Here is a 19,867-nt window from a genome sequence, read left to right as displayed (position 1 = left end):
GTGGCCACTGCGCCACCAATGAATGTGCCGGCCATATCCCACAGGGTCCCCCTCCCCCTCATTGGTGGCAGTGGGCAGTTCCGATCGGAGTCCCAGCAGTGTAATGCTGGGGCTCCGATCGGTTACCATGGCAGCCAGGAGTCACGCTACTGAAGTCCTGGCTGCCATGGTATGTTAGTGAGCAGCATTATACTCACGTGCGCCGTGGCCGTCGGTCGCTCCTTCTTCTGTCTGTGCGGCGCATTGCTAATGCTTATAGCATTGATGGGGGGAGGAGGGGGACCCTGAGGCCACTGCCACCAATGATTAATACTGGGGAGGGAGAGGGGGCGGGTTTGAGTTACCAGAGGGGGCTGATAAGAGGGAGAGGCTGGGGGGCTGATCAGAGGCTGGGGGACGGATCAGGGGCTGGGGGGCGGATCAGAGGCTGGGGGGCACATGAGAGGCTGGGGGGGTGGATCAGAGGCTGGGGGGGCACATGAGAGGCTGGGGGGGCACATGAGAGGCTGGGGGGGGGCGGATCAGAGGCTGGGGGGCGGATCAGAGGCTGGGGGGCACATGAGAGGCTGGGGGGCACATGAGAGGCTGGGGGGCACATGAGAGGCTGGCTGCCATGGTCAGCTCCCTGCTGTTGTGTGCACAAAGCACAGGGCAGCAGGGAGAGTGTAAAGTCCTATTCACCCTAATAGAGCTCTATTAGGGTGAATATGACAAGGGTTCTAGCCCTTAAGGAGGCTAATAGTTATTAAATAAAAAGTAAAAAAAAAAAAGTTTTAACACCCCCCCAAATATAGAAAACAATATATTGCGATATATATTGCATATCGCACATGCTTAAAATTATATTGCAATATAGATTTTAGGCCATATCGCCCACCCCTATCACCCATAGGCTGCAAGGGTAAATAATTTGCAGTCTATGGTAGAAGTGATCAGACAATCACATGTTAAAGACCCCCAGGAGGACTCCGGCACCAGAACTAGCAGTTCGGAACGGAAAGCACAGCTCTGTTCATAGTGTAATGGCCTTTCTGGGTTACTACAGCTCAGCTCCCTTTCACATCAATGGGAGATGAACTGTAGTAACCTAACGTGGCCACTACACTTTGAATGGAGCTGTTCTTCCTATTCCATTCAAAGAGCCAATTCTGGAGCCGGAGGCTGCAGGGAACAGCTGATAGGTGATGGTGCAGGGTGTTAGACTTTCATGGATCAGATATTAATGACCTATCTGAATGATCAAAACATGGAAAACAAAGCCTGGAAAACATGTCAAACTGTTTAATGGTGGCCCTGAGCTCATCATGGGACCACTTATTTATTTTAATTCATTCTTGCCAACTCCCCCGGAATATCTGGGAGGCAGTGTGGAGTTCTGGAGTGCCTTAGGCCCACCAGAGGAAATTATTCTTGAGGTCTATCAATAAAGTCTAAAAGGTTTTAAATCAAAGAAATAGACCCAAGAGGAAAGTGACTGACTCTAAAAGCAGCCAAACTTATTTTATTTTTTTTCCTAGACCTTTGGGGCCCACTATGGTTAGAGCCTGGGTCCACAGTAGGATCCTCTGGTACTCTGGTGGGCCAGTCCAGCCTTGCTTGGGAGGCTCCCAGAAAAAGGGGAGACCTCCCAGACTCCAAGTAGAGCTGGTAAATCTCCTGGGTGTCTCAATGAACTGCATCTGTATGTGGTGTCAGGATGCTGCATCATAGGAGTCAGCCCAGGGACCCAACCATGCATTGTGGGGCAGGGCATGTCACAAAAAGGGGTGTGAAATATCATGAAATGGGTATGACCTACAAAGGAAGGTTGGTTGGAGAAAAGGGATCTGTCACACACTCTCTTGTGATGCCGACAGTGAAAAGTTAGCAAGTATGTTTTAATTACAATAGTCTAAACCAGTGTTCCTTAACCTGTAGCTATGCAGATGTTCCCACATGCCATGATAACTTGTAGTTTTCAGGGCATGCGAGGAGTAATGGTCTTGCAACAGCTAGAGAACTACAGGTCAAAGAACTTTGGCCTAAACAAAAAAAGGCAACCTACCACTCTCCATTTCTTTCCTTCCAGCTCAAGAAGAGGGGGATAGGACTGCCGTGTAGCAGATTTACTAGAGGTGGAGCCGGAAACATGACTTTTGGTAGGTGATCGAACTGGTGCTTGGCCGCGAAGCCTAGGGTTCTTATGAGTCTTCTGATCATCAGAAACATGTTTTAGCCCTGTAGAATGCAAGGGAGAAAAAATATAGATGTTTGCACATTTATTTTATACTTATGGATATATCAAAACTCAGTTTATGCTCTGTTTAAAGAGTATCTTCACCCTTGTTCTCCTATGTGATCTGACCACATAGTGTGGTGCAATGCTTCCACATGCTGGTGGGTACAGTGCCCATGGCGACCACATCACGTCTGGAGAGCATTTTGTGCAGGCCCAATTTTAATTAGGCTTTACAAGGCTTTTTTTGTGAAGTTATTTTCTACTAGTTTTTAACATGCAACTTGATGAATTTTTGCCGCAATTTGGTGCATCTAGTTGTAGAAATATCCACTGCTAGAAGTTAGCCACTGTTATCTAGCTCATGCTAGCTCAAGACTTTAAACTATTATTTTGTGCCAAAAAAGTGGTGCACGTCATTAACGTCTGTCGTATTTACAGCTTTACAAAGCCACATGCCTTTCATAGACCCTTTTGAAAAGTGTCTAGAAAGGTACCAAAAAGTTCCTTAACACATTAACAGCACTGTAATAGTATGGTACTATGATGGCGCATACATAAGAGCTGTGCCATCACTTGCGGTTGCTATATGTATTATACAGCCAGCACCCTGTTCTTACTGCTGGGATCCTAGATAACCTGATCCTGTCAGTTTAATCCCTCTGATTAGACAGAGGGGGCTCATTATGTCCTTTGGCATCCCTGTAACGTAATTAGAGGGTGGTGAGCAGTTGTCATGGCAGCCGAGGGCCTTCTGAATGTGCCCATGGCCACCTTGGTACCGCACCTATTACACCCTTCCTCTGAAAGGATGTAGGAGAATTCCAGTAAAAATCCCTATGCAATGGAATATAGGTTCTAGCCCCCAAATGGGACTAAAAAATGTAAAAAAAACATCTAAATCTTTTTTAAATATTAAAAACAAAAATATGAAAGATTATAAAAATATTTTCCCCATTTATTATATATACATAAACAAATAATACAAAGGCTATGTTGAGCCCTGGAAACACACTGCATGTGATATCTGCATTTACCGGACAGAGCTGTACTTCTCTAGCCTCCTGCACCGTGGCTGTGCTGCGGCCAACAAATTGCAGGCCGCAATGCACGAACACCGGAGGGCAGCCATAGCGGATCGCGGACCCATTCACTTTAATGGGTCCGCAATCCGCCCATTCTGCAAAAAGATAGGACATGTTCTATCTTTTAGTGGAACGGAAGAACTGGACGAAACCCCACAGAAGCACTCCATAGTGCTTTCGTGGGTTTCCGTTCCGTGCTTCCGTTCTGCATCTCTGGATTTGCGGACCCATTGAAGTGAATGGGTCCGCAACCGTGATGCGGAATGCCCATGGAACGGCGCCTGTGTATTGTGGATCCGCAAATGCGGTCCGCAATACGGCAACGGGCAGCACACGTTCGTGTGCAGGAGGCCTTATGATGTGAGTACCTGCCTGATCACACGTCTTCTGTATTAAACTCACAGCATTCTCTGAGTAGTGTACACTAGACCAGCGGGCAGACAGGAATTTACAGCATCATAAATGATTGTGATGCTGTGAGTTCGGGTCAGAAATAGCGGTCCAGGTATAGCGGCGCTCACACGTAGTGTGATTGCAGGACCAAACATTATCCATGTTAAACTGGCCTAATGTTCTTTCTTTTCACTACACTAAGGCCTCTTTCACACGGGCGTTATGGATTGGGGCCGGATAGGATACGGGTGCGTGGTGGGGAAATCTTGCGGTGAGCACACAATTTCAGTCAGTTTTGACTGCGATTGTATTGCGTGGTTCAGTTTTTTCCGCGCGAGTGCAATGCGTTTTGCACGCAGGTGAGAAAAAACTGAATGTGGTACCCAGACCCGAACTTCTTCAATGAAGTTCGGGTTAGTTGTAGTGATGGACCATGTGATTGGGCCATGTGATGTGACGTCACCACAGGTCCTTTTAGCCGGCAGCTCATGATTAAAGAAGTAAGAAGAGATCGGCAACTACGCAATCAAGAGGAAGAGGTGAGTTAATTTTATTTTATTTTTAATCCCTTAATCCACATTTTAGTAAGCATTCTGTATTCAGAATGCTATTATTTTCCCTTATAACCATGTTATAAGGGAAAATAATAATGATCGGGTCCCCATCCCGATCGTCACCTAGCAACCATGCATGAAAATCGCACTGTATCCGCACTTGCTTGCGGATGCTTGCGATTTTCACGCAGCCCCATTCACTTCTATGGGGCCTGTGTTGCGTGAAAAACGCACAAAATAGAGCATGCTGCGATTTTCACGCAACGCACAAGTGATGCGTGAAAATCACTGCTTATGTGCACAGCCCCATAGAAATGAATGGGTCCGGATTCAGTGCGGGTGCACTGCGTTCACCTCACGCACTGCACCCGCGCGGAAATCTCGCCCGTGTGAAAGAGGCCTAAAATTAATCAAAAGGTTGCATTCAGCCCAAAAATGGTATCTATAAAAACCACTGCTCCCATGGGGGGGAAAAAACAACCCCCAGCATCATCGGCAGCAAAAGTAAAAAAAAAATTCAACATAAACATGCTTTATTTATTTTTTTAAAGCTCTTTTTTTTTTAAATATTAAAATATGAAACTATCTAAATTTGGTATCTCTATAATCACAGAATAAATATAGCTTGTCATTTTTACTATACAGTAATCATTGTAAAAATGAAACTCTAGAAAGAATGGCATAATTGTGTTGTGTTTTTGTCTTTTGAATTGAAGTGAATGGGTCTGCATCCGACCTACGAAAAATGCGGATTTGATGTGGATCAAAAATACATTTGTGTACATGAGCCCTTAACCAGCAGTTCGTGCAGGGACATTCACAACATAAAACATTCCTGTCTGATTTCCATCTGACACTCCACAAAAGGACAAACCCAGATGTCCTACAACCATCCAGATACATCTGTGTTTTGTGGCTGGAACTTAGAACGGACGTCTGAATCAGGTCTCATAAACTAAGAGTCCGTGTAACAGAAATAGCATTTACATTTAGAGGAGACAATAAATCATGGCTAAATTATATACATATGCGTCTCTTATTAGCTAACCTCTTGTAATTTCTTCTCCTTGGTTCAGCTGGTCAAACAATGCAGATCGGTCTTGAGAAATGTCATCTTTGGGTTTACTATTAAAAATATCATAACTGGGAGGAGGTCCTGGGGGTGGAGGAGGTGGAGGGGGATGACTTGGTGCTGATGTTGCATCCTTAGGTTTAGCTTCTGAAAACATCTAAATAAAAATAATACATATCTAAATATAAAAATGTAAATACAAATAAGTAAAAATTTGGATTTGCTAAAGATTTACCTTTAAACCAAAAAATCACAATGAAACAGAGGCAAATACTTGTACAGACATGTAGCGCATCTCAATAAATTAGAATATCATTGAAAAATTAATTTTTTTTCTGTAATTGAATTCAAAAAGTGAAACTCATATTATATAGATTCATTACACACAGAATTGCTGAAATAAATTTTTGATGTTATTCTAATTTATTGAGATGCTCTAGTACAAATATTAGATGGAGATTCTAGAGAAAGCCACCATGGGTGATGGATGCTCCTCAAACCATGATCTCCCACCCCTCATATTTATTTATGTTTGATTTTCTTTGCTATCATCTATGATATGCATGGCATTGAGCATACCTCTGTTAGGCAAAGTAGGTGCATACAAGGATGAGGCCAGATCTTGTGAAACAAATAACAGTTCTTTACTGGAGGTAATGGTGGGAAAGCGCAGTCCTTAGCAAATTCCCAGTTTGCCTCCAAAGTGTGTCCAGGCTCCAGAAGCCTTACATCTCCCAGACTAATTTGCTGTGGAAGCCATAAGTTTTACACAAGTTTTCTCCACAGACTCTTTTGCACGCACCTCCTCTCAAAAGGCTGGTTTTCACCCAAAATGCATCTTCAATTGCTACCTCAAAGGCTGGTTTAAGGCTCTGTCTGACAAGCTGGCTAGTTATCCTACCCAGGATTGGCCTTTCTGCCTCCTCACTCTTCACAGTGTCACACTATTCTGCTCTTACTCCTCAGACTATGGTGAGGGTGCAACGCTCCCACCTAGCAACTGTAACTAAGTGGGCCGGTTAACCCCTTATACAGCCTGTAAAATAGAAAATAAATCTTTAACCCTTTATGCAGTGGGCAACCATCACACTGTATTGTGCACAGTGAAGACACAGTATGGCCTCATACACGCGACCGTTCTGTTTTTTGCGCTCTGCAAACCGCGCAGCCGCAAAAAACAGAAGCCGCCCGTGTGCCTTCCGCAATTTGCGGAACGGAATGGGCAGCCCATTGTAGAAATGCCCTATTCTTGTCCGCAAAACGGACAAGAATAGGACATGCTATATTTTTTTTGCGGGGCCTTGGAACGGAGCAACGGATGCGGATAGCACACGGAGTGCTGTCCGCATCTTTTGCGGCCCCATTGAAGTGAATGGGTCCGCACTTAAGCCGCAAAAACTGCGGCTCGGATGTGGACCCGAAAAACGGTTGTGTGCATGAGGCCTATAGGAATAGTGCACACAATGATGTCACAATATCGGCATAACACACATGATCACAGTACAGAGATAATAAAGACAATGAAGTCCCATGACAGGAATAGTCTACTCAGTGATGTTGCAGCACTGGAACTATGCAAACAGTGATACAGTCACATATAAGAATACTGCACACATTATGTCTTCCAGGAAGCACAGCACAAAAAAAATGCTAAAAGTTATGTTGTGCGGAAGAGATATCATTTTACTGTGAATTTGCCAGTGTAGACAAAATTTCAGGTTTTTTTTTAATATATAACCTAACATTTTCCTAATACTTTACTGCAATAATTGATTGCTTTTTATGCATGTAGTGTTCCTACTATACTATACGGTTTCTTTCATAGCATTCTTATATACAATATATTTTATGTATATAAAGCAGAAGGTAAAGCCACCACAGATCATATGTCATCTGAGGAGAACAGGTGGATAGTCAACCAGACACTGATCCTTTGTTGAGGTGCTTCTGCTGTAAATGTAGATGCTTGTCTTATTGAGGTCAGTCTTACAGCCACCTGTCGGCCTGCAGCCATGTGCATTCATGTATAGAAATTACAAGACGAAGAAGCTGATGTCTATGCACTTCTGTTATTGCCATCGTGCAGACAGCATTGCTTGTTTCTTGTGAGCGGGCTCTGCGCACTTATGTTATTTGTTTATACCACTGATTGCCAACCTTAGAATGGCAGGGAGACCCCTATAATTATTTCTCTACTGTGGAACCCCTAATACTTTTCCTGCCTCTAAGGGTATAGCTACACAGCGACATGACACTGTCGTGCGACAAAAAAGCGACTTCTTGCTGCGGAAAAGTCACGCAACATTTTTTGTAATGATAGTCAATGGTGTTGCACTGCGACATGCTGTGACTGTGACGCAACAGCTGCACAAAAATCCAACTTGGATACATTTTTTGCGACTGTCGCGTCAAAGTCGCAGCATGTTGCATGTCCCATTGTAACACCATTCTTGTCCAGTAGTTCTTTTCAGATATGTTTACTGCTGTGCAAAGCATGTTTGAGCAGGCTAAAAGCAGTTTGCTTTCCCTAGTGTAAAAGTGACAGGTCTTATTGTTTCTGTGTTCTGGGGAACCCCTGATCAGGCCTGGATGCATCAGTGTCTGTGAAAAATAACATTTCGAGTTGGGTTATCCTTAAAGGGGTTATCCACCGTTGGGAGCTTTTCAGCCATAACCCCCCTATGTCGCCAAACATGCGCAAGGAAGCATACTTACCTGCTCCCCGTCACAGGGTCCTGGCTTCTTTGGTTCCCAGCTGCCACGCTTTGGCCCCACTTTTCAGCATCCATTTGATGAGTGTCATGTGTGCTTCTGCAGCCATGACTGGCCTCAGCAGTGACATGTCTATGCGTCACAAAATGGCATTGAAAGAGCAGTAACCCTGCAGTGGGGAGCAGGTAAGTATGCTTCCCTCCACAGGTCCGGAAACGTGGGGGGATCTGGCCGAAAGGCCATCAAAGATGAACATACACCACCTTTCCTTGGACAGAGCACAAAACTTTTTTATATGAGACATAACTAGTGCCTTTACTAGGACATGTGACATCTGAAAAACCAATATAATGCTTAGCACTAATATTATTAGGGATGGCAACGTTTTCTGTCCCAGAGCTGCCTTTTTATGTCTCAATGGAACAGCAACATTCCTGTAGGATGTAAAAAGGGGTCCTCGTGTTGCCCCAGGGATAGTGCTGCTAGGGCACCCCTCTCTCTTAGCTCACTACTTGCTGTAAGTATAGACGCGACAATGGGAATGAGTGGGGTGGAATTACTGTTATTTCTTTAGATGGCATGGACAATAGCAACTGCAGCATCTAAGCAATTTAAGAGAGGAAAGCGTCTTCCTCTGTCAGCTCATGTAACTACAATGGTCCTAAAACATTACAACACATCCCGCAAAAAACAAGTCCCCATAAGAACACATTGAGAGAAAAATTTAAGGTAATGGGTTTCAGAAGCTGGTATTCCAAAAAAGATAGGTATGGCCATATCTTTAAAATTTAACAGGGTTTTCCGGGACTTTTATACTGATGAACTATCCTCTAGATAGGTCATCAGTATCTGATCAGTGGGGGTTCAACATCCGGGAACTACACCGATTAGCTGTTTGAGAAGGCACCGGCACTTGCAGTAGCGCCGCTGTCTTCTCACAGCTTAACCTAGGCCATGTGACGTCACGTTCATCAGTCACATGGCCTAGGAGCTTCTCAGCCATTGAAGTAAATGTAATGTGCTGTGCTTGGTGAGCTGAGAGAAGGCCACGGTGCTACTGCAGTAGGTCATCAGTATAAAAGTCCCGGAAAACCCCTTTAACATTTCATTTATACTACATAGTCTATGGTGTAAAAATAACACAAAAACAAGCACTCATGAAGCTTTGTTGATTGAAAAAATCAAGTTGTAGCTCTTGAAATGCGTTAATGAAAAATTTGAAAAAAACAATTGGTCCTGAACAGTGATGGCCAGTTCGCCGTGTTCGCCCGCGAACACATGCAGGCTGCCATCTTAACTCACAAGTCCGGCGATGCACAGGTAAGCCCTTACCTGTGCCTGTGCCGCGAGCCGGTCTGAAACAAATGCGGTCACCGGGAGCAGGCAGTTCCGAGAACAGCCTGATGAAGGCCCCTGGCGGCTGTTCTCGGAACTGCCTGCTCCCGGTGACCGCATTTGTTTCATACCGGCTCGCGGCACAGGTAAGGGCTTACCTGTGCATCGCCGGACTTGTGAGTTGTGGGCGAACACGGCAAACTGGCCATCACTGGTTCTGAAGGCCCAAATTAGACTGGTCCTTAATGGGTTATTGTACTTGGCATCAAATTAAGACCAATACATGACTCATTTGACTTGACTTTAGACTTTTTTCAGTATCTGGCACATGAAACAACAATAGACCGCAACAAATATATCACTATGCTTCATAGCAACCTACTTCTAGGGCCCTCCATCTTCTTACCCAGGTGCCATGAACCCCACAATGACTTAACCGTGATCTTAATGATTTTTTTAACCTATAGACAAACTTTTTAAATTGTTTTTGTAACAGAAACTCCTCCTTCGACTCCATAATTTGCTACCAGCTGTCTTCATATTTCATGGAGCGTGTAAGATATCACAAGGCACACGTGCCTATACTAGTTAAGCTCTTGTTTTTGTATAGCTTTTTTGTTCCATTAATACATTCACAAAACCCTTCTATCCTGCTGCCACCGAGGCATGCTACTGACTATCATTTCCTTAACGCATGCCTTTTGGCCGACACGTGTTTAATGCTATTAAGAGCCACCAGTTGTTCAGTTGTCTTCTGAAAGTGTGACGATAGCCAAAATGACCAGCGCTGAGGTCTTTCTAAGCCCTTCTTGTTAGGCTGTGGCACAGCTGTTGGGTTTCTTCCTCTCCTCACTTAGCAGTGAAGCAAACCACAATTCAGTAACATCACCAAAGGAAGTCTTACTTTTTTGGCAAGTGCTAATAAAATAAAAGGAACAGTTGCACTCTACAGCTGTTAGTTTCTTAGGGAGGTCAGCTATGGTCAGTTATCCAGGGTAGGTTTCCATCTCCTTATTTCACAGGTAGAAACAATTCATGCCGGGACAAAAGGTCTGTAATTCATGACTCTGTCATGACATACAAACATTGTGATATTTAATATTGTGATACCTGCTGAAAATGAATGATAGGGTGAAGGAAAATAAGTTAAGCAATATTTGTCTCTACAATGAAAAATTCCACTACAAATATAAAGGCCCTTTAGGGTATGTGTGCAGCAGATTTCCCATGTGAAATCTGGCACATATTCTGCACCAAAAATCAGTGGGAAAACAGTCACTGGGTCATGTATTGCGTGAGTGACACGTCACTGCTCATGTGCCCCGTGTAAAAATGGATACTGATGTGGGGGGGCCTGGGATATGCAGATCCTGTGGGGCATCGATGGAGGTGGAGCACTAAGGCAGGGATCAGGCAAGTATGATCACCACTACTGGTCCAGCCACGCTGTGGGGTCTGTTAAAACCCCCATCCTTTTAAATGTCTCTTATTGTTTCTCAGTGGAAATCTTCACTATGGTTCATAAGGATCATAGTTCAAAAAAAGAACTGACATGCATAATTGCTGCAGAAAGCCCTCGTAGATTAGCCCCATTGAATAGGGTTAAATTCGTTGAAGGATCTGCAGTATGTACAGCTAAAAATCCATGGCAGAATTCCAACCGTCAGCCTTAGGCCCCTTTCACACGGGCGAGATTTCCGCGTGGGTGCAATGCATGCGGTGAACGCATTGCACCCGCACTGAATCCGGACCCATTCGATTCTATGGGGCTGTGCACACGAGCGGTGATTTTCACGCATAATTTGTGCGCTGCGTGAAAATCGCAGCATGCTCCTCTTTGTGCGTTTTTCACGTAACACAGGCCCCATAGAAATGAATGGTGTTGCGTGAAAATCGCAAGCATCCGCAAGCAAGTGCGGATGCAGTGCGATTTTCACGCACGGTTGCTAGGTGACGATCGGGATGGGGACCCGATCATTATTATTTTCCCTTATAACATGGTTATAAGGGAAAATAATAGCATTCTGAATACAGAATGCATAGTAAATTAGGGCTGGAGGGGTTAAAAAAATAATAATAATAATTTAACTCACCTTAATCCACTTGTTCGCGCAGCCGGCATCTCTTCTGTCTTCTTTTGTGAAGAATAGGACCTTTTATGATGTCACTACGTTCATCACATGGTCCGTCACATGATCCATCACCATAGTGTAAGTCAAAACGGATCAGTTTGCATTATAATGCATTTTTTTTGTTCATGGTAATGCAAACGGATCCACACCTAACGCAGGTGTGAAAATAGCCTAAGTTATCATCCCTCTCCACTTTAGGTGACCTACCCAAACACAGACAAGATAACACTCTAATGGAACCTGATCTCAGCAGGGAATCTACCTCCAAATGCAAAAAAAAATAAAACATTTACACATTGTAGAAAAAATCTGCATAGTTTTTAGTGCATAGTGCACATTTGTTTCTTAGATCTGTAACATTTTAAGATTTTTTTTCTCAGCAAGCCAGTTACCTAAACTAGTCTAAAAAGGCCCATGGTAATGCAAGAGTCAAGAAACAGACATAACATAGATAACAAGAAATGCTTGGTAAATACTTACACTACTCCAAGAAGTTCCTGTGGTATGATGCTCCTTGATGTATGCCTGAAGATCATTCCAAATACTCAGGTATGACTTCACCCAGTCAACATGGCGCACATCACTATGGTCACATGAAAGCCAAATAATTATATCCATCGACGTTCTAAATTCACATCGTACATCAGCATCAAGAAATGACTACAGCAAATCCATCCAACTGACATCAACCTTATGCTTCATTTTCCTTGTGTAACGTTCAGTAGACGCTTAAAGCCATTGTCCGTGAATAAATATTAATTTATCTGTTAAGTTGAAATTATTTGTAAAAAAAATATGATATACTTGCTATGACGCCCCTTGGTGTTCCTTTGATTCCCTCTCAGAACTTCCACCTAGTAGGAAGAATTTATCAATGTGCCAGTTTTGTGGCGTAGATTAGATGTACAATTTTGAGCAAGCCCACTTTTGCACAAAAAGTTGTGAATTTTTGGTCATTTACACCGAACTCACCACTTTTTCTAAAAAATGGGCAGGGTGAGGGTGGCAGGGTCAGGACATATGTGCTTCAAAGATTAAGGATTACTTATGACAGAAATGTGACGTAAATAACACCTGAAATCTACACCAGCATCAAGTTGGCATAGTTTTCAGCTTCTGACGACCAGACCTCTTGCATCCTATGCCAGAAGATTTTATACTAAGACCATGTTATAAAAAGCCGGTCTTAGTAAAATTCCCTCAATGTGTCCAGTGATGGTGAGAAGAAGCTGCTTCTAGTGCACTGATTCTTATTGGCTGCCTGTGAAATAGCAAGAATCTCTCTGCCACCCATTTACAAGAGGATCCAGGCAGTGGGACTGAGCTACCAGGCATGCCTGATCACTGGTACTGGGCGCAATAGTTGGACGTTCTGAAAGAACAGCAGGGGGCACCATAACAAGCATGTAGCTGTAATGTCTAGACACAGGAGGCTTTTTTATGATTTCAATTGAAACATTACATATTTGGTGATAACTGTCTACACGAGGGAGATTCCATTTAAAGAGGTTGTAGAATATTCAAAAAACATAGATGTTTCTTCTAGAAAGAGTGCCACAACTGTTCATTGGTTGTCTCTGGTATTGCAGCTCAGCCAGACACAACCTTTGGGTGGTTGTGGTGCTGTTTCTGCAAGAGACCAGACATTTTTTTCAATCCTGTGCAACCCCCTAGAGCAGTGGTCCTCACTCCAGTCCTCAGGGCCCACCTACCAGTCAGGTTTTCAGGATTTCCTTAGTATTGAGCAGGTGATGTAATTAGTGTCCATGCATCAGGACTTACCTCAGGTATTCATTCTGTAGGATATTCTCAAATCATGACTGGTAGGTGGGCCCTGAGGACTGGAGTTGGGGAACACTGCCCTAGAAGGCTTGTCTGGTTTCAGGAAGAAACCAATCAGAGATGATCCGCTTGCAATAAAGAAGTGATTTTTACTTACCTGGCAGATCTTGCTCCACCGCTTCAGTTCTCATGCCTGAGATCTGTTTTCTGGGCTGCAGAGGTGACATCATGTCAGCAGTGCACAGAAGAGGCCAGGGATTGGCTGCAGTTGTCGTTTGTTGTCGATGTGATGTTACCGCTACAGCCAGGTAACAGATCCTGGCCCTGGAGAACTGGAGTGGTGGAGTGGGATCTGCCCGTTAAGTAATGATCATTCCTTTATTACAGGCGGGTCCTCTGTGTCATCCAGTTTCCTCCTGAAACCAGACAAGCCTGTTAAAGAGCACCTGGTTTTAATAGCTTTATGCATTTCCCATGTAATATCAATTCTGGAGCATCTATTCTTATGGCTCTATGCTGTGCCGTTCCTTTATTATTGCAACTACGGTAGAAGTTATGAATTGCTAGCAGTCTGCAGTAAGGGTACAGAGGGGAGGTAACCAGTTGGGGGTACAGACTCACTCTATCCAATCAGTGCTGCCATTTTTAGTGTCGATTGCGAATATTCTAATCGCAAGTTTTTATTGCAAATTTTCAGAGTGACGATTTTCGCAATCAAGAAAATGACTAGAGATCACAAATTCTCAAATTCGCGAATATATGACGAATATTCGCCCAAATATTTGTGAAATATCGCTAATTCGAATATAGCCCCTGCCGCTCATCACTGGCCATTTTCAGACTGGCCCATCTCATTTACCATTTTCTACTCCTGTTTTAGGTTTAGAAAATGGTCTAAATGTAAGACAGCTAGGAAGCTGTCTTACATTTAGAAGTGGCAGAGGATCTACCGGAGTTATGTAGAGGTCTGCGCCTCTTCATAACTCCAGCAGATCCATCGCCAGGTATGGGGATATTAAGACCGGCATCTAAAACGCCAGTCTTAATAAATGTGCCCCATAGAAATCACTAGTCAGACCACACATGGAGTACTGTGTACAGTTCTGGGCTCCTGTGAACAAGGCAGATATAACAGAGCTAGAGAGGGTCCAGAAGAGGGCAACTAAAGTAATAACTGGAATGGGGGGGGGGGCTACAGTGCCCTGAAAGATTATCAAAATTAGGGTTATTCACTTTAGAAAAAAGACAACTGGGGGGGATCTAATTACTATGTATAAATATATCAGGGGACAGTACAGAATCTCTCCCATCATCTATTTATCCCCAGGACTGTGACTGTGATGAGGGGACATCCTCTGCGTCTGGAGGAAAGAAGGTTTGTACACAAACATAGAAGAGGAATCTTTACGGTAAGAGCAGTGAGACTATGGAACTCTCTGCCTGAGGAGGTGGTGATGGTGAAATCACTAAAAGAGTTTAAGAGAGGCCTGGACGTATTTCTGGAGCGGAACGCACCGGAACAGCGTTCCGCCACCTTTTGAAATCGCAGCCTGCGATGTATCAGCGGGGAGGGACTGGGAGGAGGAGCTGGGGGCCGGTACGTTCACTGTGCTCCGGCCCCGCAGCTCCAGTAGAGACTTATAAAATGTGTAATTAAATTAATAATGATTCATGCTGCCCCCTCTGTAGTATAACATTCAATATATCCTACTCACATGGCTACTGTTATCGTAATGCAGGCCGGCCGGGCAGACGAGCGGCAGCGTCACTGACTGACGTCACGTGCCTGCGCCGCCTACTTCATTCATAAAGTAGGCGGCGCAGGCACGTGACGTCAGTCAGTGACGCTGCCGCTCGTCTGCCCGGCCGGCCTGCATTACGATATAACAGTAGCCATGTGAGTAGGATATATTGAATGTTATACTACAGAGGGGGCAGCATGAATCATTATTAATTTAATTACACATTTTATAACTGTACTGGAGCGGCAATGGGGGGGTCTGTGGATGACACTGTTATGGGGTGGAGGGGGGTCTGTGGATGGCACTGTTATGGGGTGGGGGGGGTCTGTGGATGGCACTGTTATAGGATGGGGGATCTGTGGATGCCATCCACAGATCCCCCATAACAGTGCCATCCCCAGATCCTCCACCCCATAACAGTGCCATCCCCAAATCCTCCACCCCATAACAGTGCCATCCCCAGATCCTCCACCCCATAACAGTGCCATCCCCAGATCCCCCATTAACAGTGCCATCCCCAGATCCCCCATTAACAGTGCCATCCCCAGATCCCCCATTAACAGTGTCATCCCCATCTGGGGGGTTTCTTTGCTGGGCTGGACTTTTATAGCCCCCCCAAATTTTACTTGCATCCCTGTTCATTAAAAAGGGGTGGTTTTAGGGGGCGGTCCTAGGGGTGGGTAGGGGGGCGGGTCTAGGGGGTGGGTTGGGGGGGCGGTCCTAGGGGCGGGTAGGGGCATGGCCAGGGGAGGGGGGTGAGTTCCACCACCTTTTCTCTGAGAAAAAAAGCCCTGATTACAGGTTATAGCCACTAGAAAGGGGTTGTTGATCCAGGGAGTTATTCTGATTGTCTGATTGGAGTCGGGAAGGAATTTTTTTCTCTTTGTTGTTGTTTATAGGCCTCTTTCACACGGGCGTTGCGGGAAAATGTGCGGGTGCGTTGCGGGAACACGCGCAATTGCAAAACATTGTAATGCGTTTTGCACTCGCGTGAGAAATATCGCGCATGTTTGGTACCCAAACCCGAACTTCTTCACAGAAGTTCGGGCTTGGGATCAGGGTTGTGTAGATTGTATTATTTTCCCTTATAACACTTCTATGGGGCCTGTGTTGCGTGAAAAACGCAGAATATAGAGCATGCTGTGATTTTCACGCAACGCACAAGTGATGCGTAAAAAAAAACTGCTCATGTGAACACCCCCATAGAAATGAATGGGTCGGTATTCAGTGCGGGTGCAATGCGTTCACATCACGCATCGCATCCGTGCGGAATACTCGCCCGTGTGAAAGGGGCCTTAAGTGGGGAAAATTGGCTTCTACCTCACTTTCTTTTTTTTTTGCCTTCCTCTGGATCAACTTGCAGGATAACAGGCCGAACTGGATGGACATAAGCCTTTTTTTGGCCTTATAAACTATGTTACTATGTTCATCAAATGAAAAGTGGAATCTGATTGGTTGCTATGGACAACAAAGCTAGTTTTCCTTTACATCACTTTGGTAAATCTCCCCCATAATGTGTGTGGTCTCTAAAACACCAAAATATCTGATTCTACTGCATTTGATCTGACGGAAACTTTTAGATGGTCCTGAAGTGTTTGTTTCTTGAGACTAAAGTATAATTGTTTTCTGTCATTACCGGGCGAGTGATGTACAATGTTTCTATATTGACGTCGCCTAGATACAACTAACATGGCTGCTAGGATTTCTGTCTCAAACTGCTTTCGCTGGGAAAGTGACACTGTTGGCTAGATGTCAAGCTTCAATGACATACAAAGAGTAAATCTCAATCGCGGTTAACTTGCGTCAGCCGGAATAACCATTTTACAAAAAGTAAGCCTTGTTGTTTATTGTTAAAAAAAAAAATCATCCTAAAAATCTAATAAAGTCGTATACTTTTGTCTTAATATTATCTGTGGTGGGTGCCAAGTAGTATGGCTGCTATTACAGCTACAGTGTCAGGCCTTGTGTACGTTGCAATGATGATATATAGAATTTCTAACAGCTTCACATAAGAGGGAAATTCATTTACTTACAAAATTACAGGTCATTTTTTTTTTTAATTTTTCGTTTTTATTTTCAGCCTTATAAACTATGTTACTATGTTAGGTGGATGTGGTTTTAAAAGGCATGTTTTATCAGGATCAACCCTTTTAAACCGTCCATATGCCTAATATGGCTGACCCTGCTGATTAAATGCATACTGCTCCTCCCCAATCCGTTGCTGCATTTAGTGTGTTTTTTAATATGCAACTTAGGGCTTAAGTGCACAGATGGTAGGTCCTAGCCACTCAGTGCACCTTAGCTCCTGCGCTCTCCACTTGGAAGGTTGCAGTGCACTAACTGTCCAGTAGTAGCTGCTGTGGCGCTCACAAAGCAGATCATGTGTGCTATGAAAATGTATGCATTTTTATTTTGGGGGGAGGGGGCATTTAACAGCTGGAGCAACAGTACATAGGTAACAGATCTCCAGTTGGTATCACTGACTACTTAGTATGCGGATTGAATCAAAAGAAATGGACGGCACAGTGCTTACTTTAAAGTCCGGGTGCACGGTCAATAGGTCGGATCCCCACAGGCATATAATAACGAGACCGGCACTCCGTAATTTCTTTGCAGAGTAGAAAACTTCTTTATTCGTCACCCATACGTATGGGTGACGAATAAAGAAGTTTTCTACTCTGCAAAGAAATTACGGAGTGCCGGTCTCGTTATTATATACTTAGTATGCGGGTCTTGTGGAACATACTGAAACATACCACCAGCTCTTCTGGAAGCAACAGCTAAAGCAAGAGCATGGCCCAGTAATCCTTAGTGCTGGTTCTGCTGGATTTTAATTTTTTTTAGTAACTGCTTATGGAGATTAAGTGAACAAAATTCAGGCTTACAAACACAGGAACCCAAAATGTTTAAAGGGGTTGTCTGAAATGTTTAAAGTGTACCTAACTTTTGTATATATTTAAAGGGGTTCTCTCACTTCAGTAAATGGCATTTACCATGTAGAGAAAGTTAATACAGGGCTCTTACTAATGTAGTGTGATTGTCCATATTGCCTCCTTTGCTGGAGTGATTCATTTTTCCATCACATTATACACTGCTCGTGTCCAGGGGTTATGGCCACCCTGCAATCCATAAGCAGTGGCTATGCTTACACACTATAGGAAAAAGCTCCTGTGTGCTGGCCAGGACCGCAGCCACCAGAGGGGCCGCACTTTTTCCTATAGTGTGTAAGCACGGCCACCGCTGCTGGTTTGCAGTGCGGTGGCTGCAGTGAGTGATGTACAGGCAGAAGCACACTTCACTACTTCTGTATGTGCCCGCTCGGCTAAAATCTGTGAATACCACATCAGTACAAGGTCTCCTGCACTGATGTGGTATGCAAGGCTTTTTAGCAGAGTGGAGCGGGCACAGGCAGGAGCAGCGATGTATGCTCCTGTCTGTACATCATTCACTGTGGCCCAACATCGGAATCAGTACACCAGTACACCACTGTCTTGTGTATGGATTCCAAAGAGCTATAGGCACCTAAACTTCAGGTGTATATTTCGTAAGAAAAAAATAAAGTATATTACAAAATACATTTTATGAAATTTAGAATAGTTTTTAATAAGCTATTGTGACACAGTGAGAGGTTTTGTCTGGAAAACAGGTATTTTCCTCCCAACATGTGCTGCTGGGCTGCTTTCCAGCCAGGTGAGGTCAAATACCAGATCGGATTTTAAGTGCTGGTCGGGGTTTTGGCAGCACCTGGCTGTCCTTAAATAGGCAGCTGGGCTCAGAAGCCAGGTCTCTGTGTTGGGATCTGGGAGCCTTGTGTCTGGATGACGGCTTGCTACCTGTTTGGCATGAAAACAGGTTGGTGCTGCTATGGTCAAGGACTCTTTGAGGCAGAATTGCTGCATGGTGGGAATTACCATCAACACCGCAAGGTGACTTTTTGTTTGAATATGACTGCTTGTTTTGTCACTTGCCTAAAGTGTGAATAAAACACTGAACTGTTTAATCCAAAGAACTTGTTGTTGCCTCTATACGGCGCCTGCTAATCATGTCTACCAGAGCGAAACCCCACAATTGGTGGAGGATGCAGGCAGTAGCAGTGAGGCTGGCGTGAACGTCAATTTTTTTGGGTTTCTGCATTTTTCATGCATGGTCGCATGTTGTACATTAAACCAGCTGTATTACAACCTGTGCCCCACGACAAAATGGAGGCTGTTGTGAAAGCCCTCATGGAGGCTAATCTGCAGCAGCGAAAGACAAGCCTGCAGCAATGCGAGGCTAATAAGCAGCAGCAGGAGACTAACCAGTTGCTGCTACAACACGTGATGGCTTTGCAGACAGCAGGAGCAACCCCGAGCGTCCACGATGCCCGGAAAGCAGTCCATGCCACAATTCCTAAGATGACCCCCTTGAAACCTACCTGGCTATGTACGAGAAAGTGGCCATCAGGGAAAAGCTACCCCATGACCAGACCTGGCTCCGATAGTCTGCTGGCAATGTCAGGAGCCGGGCCATGTAAGGGCTGACTGCCCCCAGCCACATTTCCGTAGTCCGCTAGTACCTCTCCCGATTATCGAAGTACCGTTTGACCGAATAGCTATGGACCTCCATAGGCCTGGTACCGAAGTCCACCAGAGGACATCAACACATCTTAGTCATTCTAGACTACGCCACTCGGTACCCGGAGGCGGTACAGAAGATAGCCCGCGGCCGGGTTTTCTAGGAGAAGAGGTACCGGCCCCTCTGTCAAGAGAGGCAGCTGACACAGTAAAAATTGCTGACAGCCTCTCCTCTAAACAGACTCAGGAGGCCAGGGAGTTCGTTAGTTTGAACACGGATGTTGTAACGGGG

The 19,867-nt window shown here is 44.6% G+C and overlaps 1 protein-coding gene across 1 annotated transcript in view; it reads right to left on the bottom strand.

Moving 5' to 3' along the window:
• Window positions 1-19,867, bottom strand: part of CAP2 (cyclase associated actin cytoskeleton regulatory protein 2) — a 143,763-nt gene that overhangs the window by 12,006 nt on the left and 111,890 nt on the right. Inside the window, exons 7-9 of the mRNA XM_040432692.1 lie at window positions 11,979-12,081; window positions 5,296-5,476; window positions 2,045-2,217 (exon numbers count right to left, since the gene is read on the bottom strand). Of these exons, the coding sequence (XP_040288626.1) occupies window positions 2,045-2,217; window positions 5,296-5,476; window positions 11,979-12,081 (457 nt within the window). The remainder of the gene's footprint in view (window positions 1-2,044; window positions 2,218-5,295; window positions 5,477-11,978; window positions 12,082-19,867) is intronic.

This window comes from Bufo bufo, chromosome 5 (assembly GCF_905171765.1).
Source record: "Bufo bufo chromosome 5, aBufBuf1.1, whole genome shotgun sequence".
NCBI lineage: Eukaryota > Metazoa > Chordata > Amphibia > Anura > Bufonidae > Bufo > Bufo bufo.
Note: the sequence above shows the minus strand (reverse complement) of the source record. Positions and strands in the feature narration are given on the sequence as shown.